At 60.4% G+C, this 1,499-nt stretch overlaps 1 protein-coding gene across 1 annotated transcript in view; it reads right to left on the bottom strand.

The window, feature by feature from the left end:
* The window catches only part of FN3K (fructosamine 3 kinase), a 9,087-nt gene extending 8,801 nt beyond the window's left edge, over nt 1-286 (bottom strand). Inside the window, exon 1 of the mRNA XM_010856552.1 lies at nt 1-286. Coding sequence (XP_010854854.1) covers nt 1-117 — 117 coding nt within the window. The 5' untranslated portion in view covers nt 118-286.
* Nucleotides 287-1,499: the final 1,213 nt, after the last annotated feature.

Genomic DNA, 1,499 nt, shown 5'->3' with positions numbered 1-1,499 from the left:
AAACACGGGGCCGGCATCTGTGTCGTAGGCGCGCCCCTCGCTGATGCCGCCGACCCCGGGGCTCCCGAAGGCGCGCAGGGTCGCGGTGCGCAGCTCGGCGCGCAGCAGCTGCTCCATAGAGGCGGGGGGCAGAATGGGGCCGGGGACCGCGCAGAAAGCGGGCCCGAGCTCAAGCTCACCGCTGACGCTGCCGAGGCAGCTGTCCGCCGCGGGGGAGGCTCACGCTCTGCGCGGCCTACCGGCTCCCAGCGGCTCCCAGCGCCCCGATGTCCTGCCTCCGGGTCCGCCTCCGGCGGGGAGGGGTGGGGTGTGAGGGCGGGGTGCTGTCAGGCCGGGCAAGCGTTCCTTGTCTCGCACCGGAGGGCCAAGCGCGGTGGTCCTAGCCCTGGGGGAGAAGGGCGGGGTTCTCTGATGGGGGACAGACTTGGGGGCGGTGCCCTCCCGTGTGTCCACAGTTCTTGAGCCTGGACCTGCTGGGGATTTGCCCAGGGCTCTGTAGGGCCTGACCTCCCCGCACTGAGGTTCCCTGAACCCTGCCGGGGCCTTGGCCCAGGCTCCTCCCACCCAGCCATACCCAGGACAGTCCAGGGGAGATTGCGGTCCCTGGGATGCAGGTCCCAGGCCTAACTTGGTCTCACAGGCTCTGTAGAAGGCTGGGGGTCTCCACCATGTCATGCCAGGCCCCAGGCATGCCTGGTGACACCAGTTGCTGGCACTGGGCTTTCTCATTAGGGCACCTGGTGCCCATCAGAGATAGAATGTGCCCTTGTGGTTCTGATACCCCACCAGAACCATGGGCAACTGACCCCACCCTGAGTGGGACTCCTGATTACAGAAGCCAGCTGCCCTGGGAAGGGAGCTTCAAAACACACATGCGCCCTATGCACATGTCTTTGCACACAGGCATGCATAAACGCATACACATGCCCTTGCACACACAGGCCCAAGAGCAGGTGGGCAGGAGATTGTGTAGCATCTGCAGGAAGGGCCTGACTTCCCCCTTGACAGTCCCCTTCCTCCCAGCTCTTCCTCTCATCCTGGTTAAGTCCAATCTCCTATCGCATCTTGAGAAGGAATCTGACAGCAGAGCTGAGCTCTGGCACTTCTGCAGATGTCTTTATTCTTGATGAGCAGTCCTGCTGGGTAAGGAACTCCGGGCTGTTCTTGCATCACTGAGATGGCTCTGCAACCTCTCTTTCCAGCTCTTATGCCATTGAGAAGCTGGAAGCCATTTTGATTCTTATTCTCTGTGTGGACATTGTTCTGTCTCTCTGGAGGTCCTTCCGTCCTCTATCACCAGTACCTGACAATTCCTCAGGGAGGTGGCCAGGGTGAGTCTCCTCTGGGCAGGGCAGGTGAGCCCTTTCAGGATGGAAACTTAGGTCCTACACCCCTATGAGGTTGCCTTCAGCTTCTTCTGTTCTCTTTATGATTTCCATTGTTTTCTCTGTTCTTTTGGAATTCCAAATCTTTGGTCTAAACCCAGTCCCAAGGTTGCT

The sequence above is a fragment of the Bison bison genome, unplaced genomic scaffold, assembly GCF_000754665.1.
Source record: "Bison bison bison isolate TAMUID 2011002044 unplaced genomic scaffold, Bison_UMD1.0 scf7180017864371, whole genome shotgun sequence".
NCBI classification, from domain to species: Eukaryota; Metazoa; Chordata; class Mammalia; order Artiodactyla; family Bovidae; genus Bison; species Bison bison.
This window is presented reverse-complemented; position numbering and strand designations above follow the sequence as displayed.